An 18,853-nucleotide genomic window follows, 5' to 3' on the forward strand; every position below is an offset into this window, starting at 1 on the left:
TAAGATTGACCATTTTAAAGTATATTGGGTATTTGTGCTTTTGAGGTGATGAATGTGATTGGCTAATGTTGTAGATTTACTGTTTGTCATATCTAAAAGAGTGCAAATGGGCTGCGTAGCGATGTTTGAAGTTTTTAGTTGCACCTATGTATGTAGCAGTAGAGTTATGTAATAGATTTCTCACGGTGCATTTATATATTACGCTGTATCTTACGCAATGTGTTTGAATCGGGCAGGTATATACATATATTACTCTTTACTGTTTTACTCTCTTTTACTTGCTTCAGTCATTTGACAGCGGCCATGCTGGAGTACCGCCTTTAGTCGAGCAACTGATGCTGGGGGACAAACACAGACACACAAACACACACATATATATATACATACACATATATACGACGGGCTTCTTTCAGTTTCCGTCTACCAAATCCACTCACAAAACTTTGGTCGGCCCGAGGCTATAGTAGAAGACACTTGCCTAAGGTGCCACGCAGTGGGACTGAACCCGGAACCATGTGGTTGGTAAGCAAGCTACTTGCCACTCAGCCACTCCTGCGCCTATATATATATATATATATATATATATATATATATATATATATATATATATATATATATATATATATATATATATATATATATATATATATATATATATATATATATATATATATATATATATATATATATATATATATATATATATATATATATATATATATATATATATATATATATATATATATATATACACACACACACGTGCGTATGTAGGTACAGGACGTCACCAACAGTGCAAATAACATGCACACGAGAGATAGATACAAGACGTGGACAGTAATTACAGGACAAAAACGAGTGAAATACGTAAACACCGAGAAAAAAATGGAAAGCAGGACAAGTTGACACAAAAAAGGACCCTTCATCAGTTGTCGGCTGTCTATCTACTCCTCATTTCGAGCATTCAAACGACAATATGAGTCTTCAAAGACAGTTGATCCCATAAATTCTAAAATAGAATTTAAGATATATGGAGGGTCAAAGTTGGAAACAAAAAAATAACAGTAGAGACATACAAGGAAACCGAACGAAAACAGACATGGGGTCGTTAGACCGGAACGAAAGGAGAATAGTGAACTCTAGGAGAGACGTTTTTCGAAAAGAGGAAAGATAGAAGATATATATATATATATATATATATATATATATATATATATATATATATATATATATATATGACAATTCCTCTGAGTATTGTTTATTAAGAGGCTTCATTTCTCGTGGTGAAAATGATAAGGGAGTATTTGTAAATGGATACAGAACAAACACCGCTAGTCAATTCCACCCTTGACAACACAACAGACTTTCGGTGCAGTAGATCTCACAAAAATTCAAACTACACTATTGTCCACCATTAACAGTTCCGTTATAAAACTCTGACATATACACTGCATAAAACAAAATAAATTAATCTTATTTAGAAATGGAATCACAGCCGTCAATGAATGAACGAAAGCAGACACAACGTAAACAAGGAACATCACATAGCGATGAAAGGGCTCGGCAGGCTTTTAAAGATGGCATGAAATAATATTAAATGTGCGTGTGTCTGTGTGTGCGTTTGGGTGTATGAGTGCAAGTGATGGCAAGGGACAAACACACACACACTTTAATACATACATACGTGTATTTGTGCGCGCGTGTGTGTGTGTATGTATATATATACATCCGATGGGCTTATTTCAGTTTCCTTCTACTAAATCCACTCACAAGGGTTTGGTCGGCCCGAGGCTACAATGGAAGGCACTTGCCCGAGGTGCCACGCAGTGGGCATGAACTCGGAACCATGTGGTTAGCAAGCAAGCTTCTTACCACACAGTCATATCAGAGCCTTATATGTATATATACATGTGTGATGGTGTTTATGTGTGTATGCGTGCGTGCGTGTGTATATACATATACATATGTATATAAATATATATATAGATATGTATATCTATCTATCTATCTATCTATCTATCTATCTATCTATCTATCTATCTATCTATCTATCTATCTGTCTGTCTGTCTATCTATCTATCTATCTATCTATCTATCTATCTATCTATCTATCTATCTATCTATCTATCTATCTATCTATATATATATATATATATATATATATATATATACCGGAGTAAGCACATGAAATGTGCAACAAGGTGGAAAAAAGAGTACTCAAATACCAGAGGTAGAGTAATATGCTTTATTTAAAAGCAGCAGAAATATAACAAAAAATCCGTTAATCTGAGTTTCACGTTCCCGTTCATCGGACAGGTCCGATGAACGGGAACGTGAAACTCAGAGTAACGGTATTTTTGTTATATTTCTGCTGCTTTTAAATAAAGTATATATATATATATATATATATATATATATATATATATATATATATATATATATATATATATATATATATATATATATATATATATATATATACTATATATAAAACAGAGATGTGTGTGTAATCGCTTATCACGTGAAAACGGCTTCACCATTTACTTCCATACTTGTGATGCATGAATAATTTGACCTCGGATAAATGTTAGGCTCTTTATTTGATTTTTTAAATTAAAAATAAATAATATTGCTTTATATTTATGATTCACTTCTTTAAAAAGGTTCCTCAATGCCAACTTCCGGTATTGACGTAAAACGTGCCAGTTATCTCTCGCTTTCTCTCGCTTTCTCTCTCTATCTCTTTCACACTCCCTTAAAAACACGTCACTTATCTCTCGCTTTCTCTCTCAACACTCCCTTAAAAACACATGTCACTTATCTCTCGCTTTCTCTCTCACACTCCCTTAACCCTAACCCTAACCCTGCTGTCTGCTACCTAACAGATCAGAGCTGTCGCTGACTAACGTCCTTTCCCTCTTTCCTTACGGAAATTGCCGAATTGATGTAAACAAACGCTGATGCAAAAAGGAGGATTGGTATCGAAAGATCGCCGACAGAGTGTGAGTGAGTCAAGGGGTGTATTGTCATATGCATCCATCATTTTTAGATGTATGTGTGCGCGTGTGTGTGTGTGTGTGAGACAGAGTAAGAGAGCGGTGTGTATGTAGTATTTACTCTCTCTCTCTCTCATACACACGCACACACACACACACACAAAGATGTATGCATATTTATGCATGTACGTATACATGACAACAAACCTCTCTCTATCATTCTCTCTCCCCCTCTCTCTCTCTCTCTCTGTCACACCCACACACACGTCCATTTCATCTGTGTAATACTCTGTGTGTGCGTGTGTGTGTGTGTGTGTACGTGCGTGCGTGCGTGCGTGGGGGGTTCCATAATCGCCAATTATTTCAGTTACTCTTGTGAGGATATTCACGTAAATCATTCTTTCATTTAATCCCCATTTTAATTTTCGTAAAAGTTTCCAAGTACCAATGAGGCTTTCTAGCGCATCTTCAATTTTCCCATTCATGAGAGACGTCCAGCCATCATTTATCTGAGAGTCCATCTACAGAATGTCCTCAAATTTCTATACAATATATTTTGCTTTTTTTCTTCCAGTATATAATCAACAATTTCATTCCCGGGCAACGCCGGGTGCCTCTGCTAGTATATATATATGTGTGTGTGTGTGATGACGTATATTGTTCAATTCTAGAGCGGAAGCTTAACGTTAGCTCCAACATAAGACTCTTATGGTAAAAGGCCATCTCTTGGCTCACATCTTTTAAGTCGTCTCCCTTTCAGTTCGGTGAATAGTCCCACCTCCATCCTCGCAATTCGGATGTGCGGGGGCGGTTCCTTGTTGGTTTTGTAAACCTGGGCATTGTAATGATCTCCAATGACTCTCGCTAGTACTTCGTTTTTTGTTATTGAAAGACACAATTTTGTTTTGTGTCTTAGTGTGGAGTTGGGTAATGGGTTTTAGGAAGGGGATGGTGTGTGTGTTTTTACATGTGTGTCTGTAACTGACTTAGTTGTTTTCTTTGTATGGAGAAGGGAGTCCGGGGCTTGGGCCTTTTTTCTCTTTTGGGATTTTACCACAGTAAATTCCACTTCTTCATCTGTGTTTTGAGTTGTTTCTTTTGTTTTCTGTTTTTTCTTGTCTTTTCGGTTCTTCCACTGCTTTTGTTATCCTTGCCGTTTGTTTCTCTTATTCTCCCGCCTTAAACGGTTCTTTTTGGAGAGGGGGTTCAATCTTTTTTTCTTTAGGTTTGCATTCAGAGCGGACGTGGCCCTTTTTGCCGCACTTAAAACACAGCGGCCTACTGCGACTCTCACACTCAGCCCCTCCCCTATAAATACCGTATCGGGCAGCCCTTCTAGGATTTCTGGGGTGGCTTGAATCACAAGCTCAAGGGTTTGCCCCTTCCAATTTTCAGCCTCTTTTTTTTCTTCATCTGTAAAATAGACATTTTTTCTTCCATATCGTATGTGATGGATGCTGCTACCCAAATTACGTCGAATCCAGCTGGTATTTCTTCCACAGTGATTTTTGCCGTTCTTCTGTCCAAATACGTTGGTAGCAGAATTATTTCATCGGTTTTTAATATTCTGGGTGATAATTCCTTTGCCGTATTCTCGGTAGCAAACTGTGCATTCGACCGTGGCATTCCTTCTACCATATAAGTGCTAGACACCTCTCAATTACTTCATTTTTACATGTTACAATACATTTTTTGTTTATATTATATGTCTTATATACCATCGTTCTCGCAGCTATATTCTGCACAATTTCTTGCGGAGGGAGCAATTTTGTATCGTTTCCGTTTTTTTTTTCTTATGAGATTCCTATACTTGAACAATTCTGCTATAGTCACCTTTAGCTCTATCATATTATCACCTATAGTGGATTTGGTAGACGGATTCTGAAAGAAGTCCGTCGTATATATATATATATATATATATATATATATATATATATATATATATGTATTTGTGTGTGTGTGTGTGTGTGTGTGTGTGTGTTTGTGTGTGTTTGTGTCTGTGTTTGTCCTCCCACCATCGCTTTACAACCGATATTTGTGTGCTTAGGTCCCCGTAGCTTAGCAGTTTGACAAAGAATAAGTCCAGGGATCGATTTCTTCGACTAAAAAAGCGGTGCTCTGACATGGCCACAGTCAAAAATAACTGAAACAAGTAAAAAAATAAAAGATTATATATATATATTTTTACATATATACAAAAAATGCATATCGGTACCGATAAGAAGTTCATATAGGTCTATGCAATATAGGGGAAACAACTCTGGGAACTTTCGAATCTTCTGTAAAAGAAAAACAATGTCTATACATTTCTGAACGAGGTATAAACAGTAGCTGCATGACAACGTGAAGTATATTTGCCACTTAGATGTGGCTAACCGCTAAGGGTGGGTGCTACTGTAGCTTGTAGCCCCAGGAGGACACCTCTTCTAGCTGGCTATTTACAGGGCACAGAAAGTGTGTCAATAGCCAGATGGAAGAGGTGTCCTCCTGGGGCTACAAGGTACAGTAGCACCCACCCTTAGTGGTTAGCCACATTTAAGTGGCTAATATACTTTACAATGTCTATAGAATAGTATTTCTAAGTTTCTGTGTGAATAATCTGCCCTTCCCACTCCAATCAACATCACCACATACACACATGCAAACACACCCTCATTGAAATATAATATACATACATACATATATATATATATATATATATATATATATATATATATATATATATATATATATATATATATATATATATATATATATATATACATATATATACAAATGTAAGTGTCTGTGTGTGTGTTTAGGTCACGTATTCTTGATTCCTCAACGATAAATTTGCACTGGGATAGGAATTATTCTTTGATTTTGTATGTGGTTTGTAAGATTGTTGATGGGAATTCATTTACTGAAAATAATCTTGTCTTGGCAGTGTCATTAAGCCGAAAATATTATTGGCGTTATGACCGTCCCCAGCCACAAGAATTTCTACCGCATAGTTTTCATTTTTAATGGTTACATCCAATAATTCTTTATTGCTTATTGTACATATCGCTTTCTCTCCGTACGCACACACACACACACACACACACGTATGAACGCACACACACGTATGAACGCACACACACACACATAAACACACATACATACACAAACAGGCATGCACACGCAAGTGTGCACACAAACATATACACGTGAGTGTGTCTACCTTTGTGAGTATGCATCTATCTATCTATCTATCTATCTATCTATCTATCTATATATATATATATATATATATATATATATATATATATATATATATATATATATATATATATATATATATGTATATATATATATATATATATATATATATATATATATATAGTAATAACAGAGAAAGAGGAATTTCGATTATCTCCACGTGGTAAGTTGAAATATATATATTAGAAATTAAAAAAAAAAGGAAAATACACACACACACTTTACATATTTTTATTATAATTCTTAATATATCGACCGGTTTCGCTTTCGCTATTCATGATATTATGGTTTACTTATTTGAATATGTATTTTCTTAAGAAGAAATTTTGTTCTTGTTGTGTGTGATGATATTTACAACCGAATGGCTTCACAAGTAGAACAATAAGGGGAGGTAATTGGTTATCGTTATTTTTGTTGTTGTTGTTGTGGCCAAGGGAGATAACTGTTCAGCTTTCAGTAAGGGGAGGGGAATATATGTGTATACACACACACACACACACACACACACACACACACACACACACACAAAGGGGGGGGGGTGATGTAATCGTGAATTGAAATATGTAAAAAAATAAAAGTATTTATGCGTGCGTATTAAGACGTGTTCTGTATTTTTCAATGAAAAAAGTTTCTTTATTTCAACGTTCTTGTGGAGAGATTGTGTCTTTGCACTGGTGGAAGGGGAAGACTGTGAATTTGGTTTGTTGTTATGTGGACAAAATCTTCCTTTACTAACTAGAGATCCAAAAATGAACGACATCCTAAAAACGCACAAACTCATCAAATGCAAAAAAGCAACAAAAATCGCTAAAGAGACTACTAACAAATGCGAAGCTCTACAAAACCTCCACGAAACCAACAGTTAAAAATGTGGACGCTCAAACTGCGGAACCTGCCCCAACTTACTCGAAGGCTCGGATTTCCTTTTCAAACAAGGACAGAGGTTCACAATTAAAACTAGTTTCAGTTGTGCCTCTGAGAATTTAATTTATGTAATAACCTGCTCGGGTTGCGGTCTTAACTATATTGGACAGACGAGTATGACCTTGAGAAGGAGAACCACTCTACATAAAGAGAAAATCCGTTTCCCACAATACAGGCAAATTACTCTCAGTGAACATATAGAAAAATGTGCACATAACATCAAACCAAATTTGCCCACGACAACAACAATAATAACGATAACCAATTACCTCCCCTTATTGTTCTACTTGAGAAGCCATTCACTCGTAAATATCATCACACACAACAAGGACAAAATTTCTTCTTAAGAAAATACGTATTCAAATAAGTAAACCATAATATCATGAATAGCGAAAGCGAAACCGGTCGATATATTAAAAATTATAATAAAAATATGTAAAGTGTGTGTATTTTCCTTTTTTTAAATTTCATATATATATATATATATATATATATATATATATATATATATATATATACGTGTGTGTGTGTGTGTGTGTGTGTGTGTGTGTGTGTGTGTATGCATATGTGTGTGTGTGTAGTCAATAAAATACATATCAGAAAAGAAGTACACTCTAAAGAATAGAGCAGTAATTATTACAACAAAAATGTTTGAGTTATCAAAGGTTTCGTATCCACAAAGCTGAAGCCTTGTGGATAGCACATCAGATTCTACATAAAGACAAAACATTTTAACTTTCTACGTCGCGAACGTGAGGAAACGTTCACAAATCGGGATTTACGTCTTAACATAAAAACATTGTTGAGGACGAGCTGTCTCCACTGAACCAGAGAATAAAACAACCCTTATAGACCCGAAAATGCCCAAGCAGCAAACGAGGAGATCCGATTTTCCAGTTGGAAGCACTTGAAGTGGACACATTTAGAGAAAACTTCTTTACAATTATTTAACGTACCAGGTTTTGCAAAGTCCTTAAGATTTCTGGCTCTCTCCGCGATGCAGATTTTGCAACGACCCCTCGCATTAATATATGGGTCTGGATGAGCTATTATTTTCCACCTGATATTGGCTGATCCGATAAATTTACAAACTTGGGATGTGGCTATATTCGCACTCCTGGTATATCTCTGATAGGCTCCAGGCTTGGAAATGTTGTTGGTAACACCATTGCTGACGCCGTCGACATGGTGCAATGATTCGGCGATGTTACCACTATGGTTATCACTACCGGTCATATGGTTGGCGATGCAGCTGCCGGCGTTAGTACGGGTGTGGCCAGTGGTAACATATGGTGCGAGGCCGGTCATCCCATTGGTGTCATCCGCATTACCAGCAATGTACCATCCAACAGCAATATTAGCAGATTAACTAAATCTCACGCCAGTACAATCGCCATACCCAGACTACTTTGAACCCGCGAATTGATTCACGAGTTGAACCACGAATTGATTCACGTGTACCGACATCTTTTGTAATGCACATTTGATCTTTGGTCACAATGCATGACAAATCGTCGAATACATTGAATGTCCGAATGTATATAAAAACTTTCGAAGCGAATGAAGACAAGATTTTCCCCCGACCTGGCGACGTGGGTGTATCTTTATGATCTGGAAACGGAAACTCAATCCATAGAATGACGTCATTTCTCACTACCATAACCTAAACATTAAAAAAAACAGTAATCGACACGTAAAGTCACTGTGACTGCTTTCTTAGATAACAAGAGTGTTATTCTCATTGATTTTTTAAAAATACAGCTCTAGAGTACTCACTAATAGCGAGCATTATATTCAGACATTCAAAAAGCTTAGGGAAAACATTAGGAAAAATAGGCTGATCAATAATCTGAAAACAATCCACATTCACCAGAAAAATGCCCGAACATGCACAACTTCTCCAACAAAGACAGATTTGTCAATGGTCCCTGATACAACCCGTACCTGATGCCCTTCAATATCCACCAGTTTGGTCCAATGAAGAGCAGTCTTCGCAGATAATGATTTGATTAAACAGGCGAAATAATGATAGCTGTAAAGAAGTGGGTACAATAGTGCACACGTGAGTTTTTTTCTTTTTCAAAGGGAATTCGAGAGTTGTGTACGAGGCTGGCACAAATACATCGCTTGTGATAGAGACTATATTGGCTTGTAGGTTTGTATAAAGGAAGAATTACTCTACCAGCAAATATAATTTGAACGACTATGTCATTTAATAAAAAGTTATGCTCACTTTTGAATTTCGGTAAAATCTCTTGTGTGACTGTGAGTGTGTTGACGGGTTGGGAGAATTGTGTCAGTATGTATGCATACATACACACATCATCTCTTAGAATTTGTCTCCGTCGCATAACACTCAGCCATGTAAAAAATGAAGATACATTAGACAATAGAAAATTAGATATACAAAGAGATAGGATTGTTACAGCTGGAAAGACGAAAGTATCAATCCTGTGAATTTAGTTAAACAACAACAAAAATAACAGCATCAATTACTATTGGCGAGACAATTATTTGCTTTGTTTTAATGACGTTTACAATGAAACTTTTTCACAGATGGGCACAAATACTGAAATTCAATGTTTGACCAGAAGAGCTTTCTAAAACGAGATTGTTTTAGAAGTGACATAGTAAAAAGCAGAAATGGTAACTTGATCACGCACTTAGCTCACTGTTTATACTTTACTTTGAATATTCAAGACGATCTTGTAAACAGAGAGAGAGTGAGGGAGAGAGAGAGAGAGACAGAGAGAGAGAGAGAAAGAGAGAGAGAGAAAAAGAGAGAGAGAGAGAGAGAGAGAGAGAGAGAGAGAGAGAGAGAGAGAGAGAGAGAGAGAGAAGGAAAGCTATCTAATTTATGCATTTTTTATATTTTGGTGTTTAACTCTCTTTTATCATATACTTTGCATCGTCAAGCTAGTTGAAGTTCAAATTCCACTGACTTAAGGTCAGATATATTTGATCAGTCTAAAAGATTCGTGGCTTGGTCTATTTAATAACTTGGTGAATTTATTTAGCGAATTCTTTAAATTACCACGTGACCATTCATACATCTAGAAGGTGTCATCAACTGTAGTTGTTGGTGTTGTCATCATTGAAAAGAAGATATCAACTGAACAGAAGTTAAATATATAAAATAACGTTTGAATTGAATTTATATTACCTCGTTTTCGGTTGTCAACTCATTATAATATGAGATGAATAAGCATCACATATTTTCATTTCGATCTAGAAACCTAGAAGCAAACTGTTTTATGTCTGATAATGTTGACCTATATTTTCTATTTACAGACGGTGACGCCATCAACACTTCCACAGTAGTTTTGTCTTTACTTGGAATGGTCGGTATCAGTGGTGCCTTTGGTGGTTTATGGTTATATACTCCTGAAATTTATCCGACCACATTAAGGTCAGCATTAATCACAAATATCTACACGTTCTTGTGTGTGTGTGTGTGTGTGTGTGTGTGTGTGTGTGTGTGTAGCAATTTGCTATGTTTCAGGCATACACTTTTGGGTAAAATAACTGAAAATGAAAAGGTACCACAAGGTACCACTTGCAATTTAGAAAAGGCAGTATTTAGAATAGAACAAAATATGAAGAAATTGTCATAAAAATATAAGGAAGTTACGTAGGACATTAATCTGATAATTTGTAAAGCAATAATATTAAAACACTGGACATACTTTAGTTGTACTCTTACACCAACATGGAGCATCTAAGTTCTTGCAAAGACTAACTGAGGATCTTTTTTTCAGTATAAGTCTTTGATGTGACATTCCACGTGTTTCCAGTCGGTTATTGAGAAACTCGCTGGTATATTTCAGTACATAGTTTCAAAAATTTGCAGCTGTTAATTCATTCTACGAGGGGTGTACATTAAAGATTTCCCCTGGCCCACTTTCGCAGGACTGGGATAAATGAAACTTGACATAATTATTTGTACTTCTCTACATAGCCATCGCCAATGGTGACTATCTTCTTCCATCGCTTTAAGCAGCTGTGAAGACCTCGTCCGCAGAAGTCGGTAAGTTTCGTCTGGGCCGTAGACCTTACCTCGGAGATAAGTTCATCATCATTCGAAAAGTGCTGCTTCTTCAAAAAAAACTTTATGGTTGGAAAGAGATGGAAGCCAGATGGTACGCGGTCGGGAGAGTAAGTGAGAGGAGGAAGGATTTCATAGCCGCGGAAGTGTGCTTTCATCTGGGCAAACGAATACTAGTGGAAAGCTGCAATTTACAATTTGACATGTCGAGATATAAATGATTATATCTATGCAAGTTCCGTTTCCTACAATAACCGGAAGAGGGTCAGGGAAGACCTTTAAAGAATACATCTGGTATGTTTAGTCTGGTCACAGGTAGTAAATATATATGTACAAATATATGTGTTGCCAATACAGAAAGAAAGAGAGAGACAGAGAGAGACGGGGAGAGAGGGGTTAGGTGGTACAAATAGAGATATATAAGTCAGTACTTAAAAGCACTGCATACACACACACACACACACACACACACACACACACACACACACGCACACACACACACACACATACACACACACATATGAATGTATGTATACCTCATTTAACTGAAGTGCTACATAAGCGACACATGTCAAACCCATTCCATCTAATATATATATGTGTATGTGTGTGTATATATATATATAAATAATAGATGGCTTATTAGCAGCTAAACCAGCTAAAGGCAAATTAATAGAGGCCACTAAAGCGACAGAGGCTACTAATTAGTTACAGGAAAATACATGTGACAAAAGACCAATTAGGAATATAGCGAAATCTCCCTCAATTTTCACACAATACCTTTCGAAAATGGTAGGCAGACACTGGAAAATGTGGTTCTGGATGTATATACACCGGTAAGAAAAAGAATAAATAAATAAAATGAATAAAAGGAATAGTCGTAGTTTGAATTCATCGTTGATTTGTACGTTGATTTGTACAATTAGAGACTACTCAGGACTAAGTAACAACAGAAACAATAATAACCACGAATTTGGCATCTTGTTTGTCTGAAGACATTCCCTAGAAAAATATATGTTTCATTAATTACTGTTGGGTTCTTTTTTAACAGGAATGCTGGAATAGGTGTAGCCTCAGCTACAGCACGTCTCGGTAGCATGATCTCTCCTTACACAAGAATGCTGGTAAGTGAAATGTTTTCCTAAGCTATAACATTATATATGCACACACATACATGCATACTTACACACACACACACACACACACACACACACACACACACACACACACACACATACACACACACACACACACACAAACACACAAACACATATGTATATACAGATATGTATGTGTGTATATAAGTATGTATGTGTGTGGAGATAAAGCTTTGTATTGGGTCCATCGCAAACGACCTTGATAATTTAGTGGGTTCACCTGATCCCAAATCACTTTCTTACCACCGACCAGTAGACATTAAACAACTCTTTAATAGATAAACCTAGACTAATGGAGCCGCGCTCTCCTCTCTTGTTAGAAGTAAAGATAATTGGCTCACTAGAGTCAATTTTACTAACCTCTAAATTTCTTTGTTCTGATCAAATATACACTATTCTGGTAAATCCATTCAGTCAACTGAAATAGTTGCAGAACTACTATAAATGTTTTTGCTCCATGGATTGTAAACTATGTTAAATAATTTTGAATGTCCTTTATTTTGAAGTTCATGAATTCATCTGATGAAAACGGTTTCTTTACAATGATGTAATGTTTTTATTAATCAATTAAAGGAGTCGTTAGAAACGGTGTAATGGATTGACACCTATACTTCTACAATTTCCTTGACGTATCTATGGATTTACAAAAGTATATTTACAAACCCTATAGACAGCCCAACGATAGACTTTGTTATATTAATGTAGGTTCCTCGCCCCCATAGTGTTTAATAATTTAGTTACGAATATTAGTTGGAGAATTTCTAGCCTCTCCTCCAATATAAACATATTTAATAATGCTGCCCCACTATATAACAAAGCCCTTAAAGCTAGTGGATGTAAAGAGGAAATAGCTTACATACCTGCTATTAGGCCAGAAATAAAGAAAAGAAAACATAGACACAGGAAAATTATCTGGTTCACGCCCCCTTACTTCCTCGAAGTGACCTTTAATATTTCTTGTCACTTATAGATAGACATTTTCCAATAAATCATAAATATAGGAAACTCTTTAATAGGCATAACCTAAAAATTAGTTTTAGTTCCACCCCAAACTTTAAAAACATAAATAATTGCACACACAACAAAACAACACGAAGCCGGCTGTTTCTGCAGGGATAAAGACTTGTACCTGTTAAATGGAGCCTGTATGACCGAGGCCATTATTTATGAAGCCACCGTAAAGTCTACGAACGCTAATAACACAGTTTCGTCAAAGAGATATGTTGGTCTCACGGGAGGAAATTTCAAAGCAAGGTTCAACAATCACACCTTAAGCTTCAGGCACTGCGATAAACGAAAACTATCAAATTATCCAGTTATATATGGTTCTTAAAAGAACAGCTATAGGATTTAGTGGAAGATCTTGACCAAGTGTAAGCCTTATATCAATAGTAGTGGCAAGTGCAGTCTTTGTAATATGGAAAGATAGCTCATCTGGAAAAGTTCCTTGAACCCCGCTACATGTCTAAATTCAAGAACTGAACATTTTGGTTCATGTCCACATATGACAAAATACCTGTTACGGTTTTGCCCCCCCCCCCCAAATCATGGATAGAATCCGCATATTTACTATGTTCCTGCACAAGCTTTCTATATAAGTTAGCATTTTTTATTTATATAGGCGTAGGAGTGGCTGTGTGATAAGTAGCTTGCTTACCAACCACATGGTTCTGGGTTCAGTCCCACTGCGTGACACCTTGGGCAAGTGTCTTCTACAATAGCCTCAGGCCGACCAAAGCCCTGTGAGTGGATTTGGTAGACGGAAACTGAAAGAAGCCTGTCGTATATATGTATATGTATTTATATATATGTATGTGTGTGTATATGTTTGTGTGTCTGTGTTTGTCCCCCCAACATCGCTTGACAACAGATGCTGGTGTGTTTACGTCCCCGTAACCTAGCGGTTCGGCAAAAGAGACCGATAGAATAAGTACTAGGCTTCCAAAGAATAAGTCCTGGGGTCGATTCGCTCGACTAAAGGTGGTGCTCCAGCATGGCCGCAGTCAAATGACTGAAACAAGTAAAGGAGAGTAAAAGAGTAATATATATATATATCTTCATTTTTTACTTTTAAATTGTGTGAATGTGTACGTGTGTGAGTATATATATATATATATATGTATGTATATATTAAATGTATTTGTGCATGCGTGTGTATATATGTGCATGTGTGTATGTATATGAAAGTGGGATTGTGTCCGGTGCATAACTGCGACTTTCATACACACGTACCCTTCATATACGGATATGCATATGCTTGCATATGTGCGGATGTAGGTGTGTGATAAGAGGAACTGTATGTATGTATATATATGTATATATATATATATATATATATATATACATACATATATATATATATATATATATATATATATATGTGTGTGTATACATGTGTACATATATGCGGGAATGTGAATATATATATATATATATATATATATATATATATTTCGTTTTTAGATTTGGTTTGCAAGATTTTTTATGTGATTTCGTGTGTTGAAGCATATTCTGTTGTGTCTGGGGAGAGTCATTTTCTTATTGTGCCTTAAAATTTAACACACACGCCGGTAAAATTTCCACTTATTTAAATTTTTATTTTCCTAAAATTTTCGTTGTGTCCTGCAACCTTATCAATAGTCTTGACTGTCCATTATTTACACTGCGTTCTTTTTTGCTTTTGTTTGTTTTTGCGCATGTGTGTGTCTCAGTGTCTGTGTATGTATGCATGCATGTATGTGTTCATGTGTGTGTGCATATGTATATATGCATGTATGTGCGTGTATGCATATATGTATGTATGTGTGTGCATTTGCATGTATGTATGTATGTATTCTGCATATTCCTGCATATTCTGCAAACACAGGAATATGCAGAATACATACATACATACATGCAAACGCACACACATATATACAAATATGCATACACACACATACATACATATATACATATACACACACACACAGACATACATACAAACATATGCACACATAAATGTATGCATACATACACACACATGCGCGAAAACAAACAAAAGCAAAAAAGAACGTAGCGTAAATAATGGACAGTCAAGACTATTGACAAGGTTGAAAGACACAACGAAAATTTTAGGAAAATAAAAAGAAAAATAAGTGGAAATTTTACCGGCGAGTGTGTTAAATTTTAAGGCACAATAAGAAAATGACTCTCCCCAGACACAACAGTATATATATATATATATATATATATATATATATATATATATATATATATATACATACATATATAGGAAGAATTTCAACCATGTTTCGTGGTCTGCTATCACAACAGCTCCTTTATAGGATCCAGTTAGCTGAAGACATCATCAGGAGGAACCACGTCCGGTTTCGGCCCCTACTCCTCTACCGTTTTGACGTGGCGGGGCCACCCTCTTTCGGAGGTGTCTTCAGCTCTGGTGTTGGGTGCCTGTCTTCTTTCACTGTTTGTGACTGTTCTAATTCAACTGTGGAATGTCCCTCGCTATGGTTATTTTCCAGGAGGTTCTGGCCACACGTCTTACGGTTCATCAACCCGCGTTGTTGAATTACTTTCTTCCGACATGCCTTCCCTTGGTGGATTCGGATCCAGTTAGCTGAAGACATCATTAGGAGGAACCACGTCCGGTTTCGGCCCGTACTCCTCTACCGTTTTGACGTGGCGGGGCCCCTCCTTTCGGAGGTGTCTTAGGGACAAAAATTAGGGATAAAAATCCAAATTTACAGGTAAAATCTTAATTAAATTCAATTTATCAAAACTTAAAATTAAATTAAGTTTTTCAGTATATGATATATAAATATATACTTTAAAGAAACGAACGAAAGTTCATGAACTCACCCATGAAAATCCACAATCACATATAGTAAAATTTAATAAGTAAAAAGTAAAAATTTAATACACTAAAAAGAACTATAATAAAATACAAAGTAATAATCATCAAAATAATAAAACGACTACACGTGTTTCATAACCAAATTTTCAAATAGAAAATAAAATTTTTAAAAAATCGATTAAAATAAATCGATCGAAGATCAATTCTATTCAAAAATATAGCTAATCTTCGAGTTAAAATACCTTATATACCATTTACTAGTTATTCTTTTATGTACTTTATTGATTTTTAGAATAAGATTTTTATGATATATTTATTTTCTAGAGGGTATGCATTACATTCTGATTATTGAATTATTTAATAGTAGTTTTTCTTTAAATTTTATATATATATATATATATATATACAATTAAACCTTGGGAGAGGCATTATGCCGGTAATAAACACACGCACTGGTTCAGTCCTTTATTAATTTAATTTATAAAGGACTGAACCAGTGCGTGTGTTTATTACCGGCATAATGCCTCTCCCAAGGTTTAATTGTATTTCTTTCAACACACGTATCCACATCAAGGATCTTGCACACGAAATACACATACGAAATATATATATATATATATATATAATATATATATATATATATATATAATATATATATATATATATATATATATATATATATATATATATATATATATATATGTATATATATATATATATATATATATATATATATATATATATATATATATATATATATATATATATATATATATATATATATATATATATATATATATATATATATATATATATATATATATATATATATATATATATATATATATATATATATATATATATATGTATATATATGTATGTATATATATATATATATATATATCATCCTCTCACACCGTCTCGATGAAGGGGTATAATAAATATCCTGGAAACAGCTGTAAGATATATTTGTCAATGTTCTAAAATATACACAGCCTTATTTTTTATCTCATTATGAAAAGTAAATCCTTATATACATGTATACATACACACACACACACACACACATACACACACACACACACACACACACACACACACACGCACACATATATATATATATATATACATATGCATATATATATAATTTATAAATTTCTATTTTTTTAGGCTGCGCATATCGTTTGGGGCCCAGGACTTGTATTTGGTGCTGGTTGTTTCATTGTATCGAGCTTGTTATTCACTCTTCCTGAAACGCATAATAAACAACTGCCACAGAATTTGGATGAAATGCAGAGCTTGAAACGGGAGCGCGAAAAAAGAAAATAAAGAAGGAAAGAAGACGCAAACCATAAGTCCGGAAGCAAAAAAGAAATTTAATAAAACAATATTTTATCTAACCTGTCTCTGAACTTATCTTTCAACATGAGTAGCTGTTTCAATGAATTAGGGAATTAGGATAGTTTTCCCTTCCGTGAGCCATTCAAGCATTGACTCTGACTCAGCTAGTATTTCATTAAATTTCTCAAGCCAGCGTTTTAGATATTTTAACCAGAATTTGGGGATCTTGTCTTGCTCGGGTGCTTTCCATTTGCTTAGTTTTTGCAGTTTGATATTTTGATAGATCTTTTCTGAGGTTGTTCCTTCGCCAATCATATTTCTACACAACATTTCCCCACTTCTGTTGTTCGTGCTGCATTCATCTCTATTTTATTTTTGACAAATTCTTGGTAGAATTCTTTGGGATTGAAGTGTTCGTTTTGTTCAAAGAAACGTTGGCGTTCCTTATACCAGTGGATTCTTTGTGCTTTGGTGAGGATATCTAGCATTAGCTGTTCTCTTACCTCAGGTATATCTTCTTCTGTAATTTCCGTAGTATTTTTCTTCTCTTGTTGAATAGTAGTGTTCTTTGACTGCTAGTTTCGTTAACGCTTGACAAATCCTTTCTTTTATTTTCTATTTTTCTGGATATTATTTATCCACAGGATTTTCTGGGTGGTGATATTCCACTTTAGATGGGTTTGAAGGGGTATCCAGCTTCTTTCGTGGCCATAGAGGCTGCTGCATATATTACATCATTTAACATTTATTTCTGTGGCTATTGGTTCTGTGACGGCCACGTTCATGTTATTTATTATTGATGTCTTATTATCAACTTTCATTTGCGGGTGGAACAATCGGTGGTCCATACTGAGATCTGTGGGTTTTAATTATTTGATTATACTCATTTTTAGAGTATCATAATCATTGATTTCGCCTGGTTGCAGTCTTTAGTTGGCTTAGTGTTTGCATTGCGTGTTGTGTGTGTAATGCGAAATGTGTTCCTCTGCTGGGTATCCAGCCTGTAGAGTATATGCTATGGGAGTCGTTTATTTTATTCAATATTTACTGTATAGAGTGTGTCTTGTTTTTGTGGATTGTTTTGTTTGGGTTGTATTTATTGAATTGATAGTGTCTTGCGTAGCATGTGGACTGTTCCTAGCAGGGCTATTTTTGCATAGTGTACTGTGTTGAGGATCCAGGTATAGCTTCTAGGCTTTTGTTCATACCCAATGGACTGATTATTACTGGTATCGTTTTCATCTTGAAAACTTCGATTTCGTGGTCTTTATACTTTGCCAATTTCTCCACTTCTGTTTTG

The 18,853-nt window shown here is 35.3% G+C and overlaps 1 protein-coding gene across 2 annotated transcripts in view; it reads left to right on the plus strand.

Annotated features, from left to right (window-relative positions):
- The window catches only part of LOC106880970 (organic cation transporter-like protein), a 51,012-nt gene extending 33,403 nt beyond the window's left edge, over positions 1-17,609 (plus strand). For both annotated transcript variants that reach the window (XM_089359732.1, XM_089359733.1), the window contains 3 exons: positions 10,452-10,569; positions 12,257-12,329; positions 17,383-17,609. In XM_089359732.1, coding sequence (XP_089215858.1) covers positions 10,452-10,569; positions 12,257-12,329; positions 17,383-17,541 — 350 coding nt within the window. In that variant the 3' untranslated portion in view covers positions 17,542-17,609. The remainder of the gene's footprint in view (positions 1-10,451; positions 10,570-12,256; positions 12,330-17,382) is intronic.
- Positions 17,610-18,853: the final 1,244 nt, after the last annotated feature.

The sequence above is a fragment of the Octopus bimaculoides genome, chromosome 11 (genome assembly GCF_046866305.1).
Source record: "Octopus bimaculoides isolate indiv1 chromosome 11, ASM4686630v1, whole genome shotgun sequence".
Lineage (NCBI taxonomy): Eukaryota > Metazoa > Mollusca > Cephalopoda > Octopoda > Octopodidae > Octopus > Octopus bimaculoides.